This window comes from Penaeus vannamei, chromosome 6 (genome assembly GCF_042767895.1).
Source record: "Penaeus vannamei isolate JL-2024 chromosome 6, ASM4276789v1, whole genome shotgun sequence".
Taxonomy (NCBI): Eukaryota; Metazoa; Arthropoda; class Malacostraca; order Decapoda; family Penaeidae; genus Penaeus; species Penaeus vannamei.
Window position 1 is genome coordinate 1,831,392 of NC_091554.1, and position 544 is coordinate 1,831,935.

At 51.5% G+C, this 544-nt stretch overlaps 1 protein-coding gene across 1 annotated transcript in view; it reads left to right on the forward strand.

Moving 5' to 3' along the window:
- LOC113801087 (uncharacterized) overlaps window positions 1-544 on the forward strand; it is a 1,143-nt gene continuing 599 nt past the window's right edge. Inside the window, exons 1-2 of the mRNA XM_070122323.1 lie at window positions 1-81; window positions 190-544. The exon at window positions 190-544 is cut by the window's right edge and continues 599 nt beyond it. Coding sequence (XP_069978424.1) covers window positions 67-81; window positions 190-544 — 370 coding nt within the window. The 5' untranslated portion in view covers window positions 1-66. The remainder of the gene's footprint in view (window positions 82-189) is intronic.

The window sequence follows — 544 nt, forward strand, 5'->3', positions numbered from 1 at the left end:
ATAAGCTCGATAATAACGAATGGGCAACAGTAGAAGCGATTCTCGTATCTATCTGCTCGTTTCATCATGGCTCTTACGTTGGTACGTTGTGACAATACTCCCAGTTAAAGCTGTCTTCATTGTAGTGTGTGAAGATTTTGGTCCTTACAAAATCTTGATTTTGTTCTGATGTCAATCTTTGTTTTCCAGTCGGTCGTTCTGGCATGCGCCGGAGTAGTTCTGGGCTCCGTCCACCCTCCAGCATATGGACATCACCCACAGCCTGCTTACGCTCATCATGCGCCTGCCTATGGTCATCATGCGCCTGCTTACGGCCACAAGCATGCCTATGAGCACGCTTACTGCGACCCAAGTGTGGCCCCCGCATGCGCTGACAACTCCACTCTCTCCTACTGCTTGGAAGACGCTGAGTATCCCGAGTACGAGATCAAGGCTGCCATCACTGCCGATCACCTCTTCGCCAAGAAGTACGCTGACGTCGCCGACCAGTCTGCTGACGACCTGGTAGACATGATTACCAAGGACCAGGAGGAGGCCTTCGACT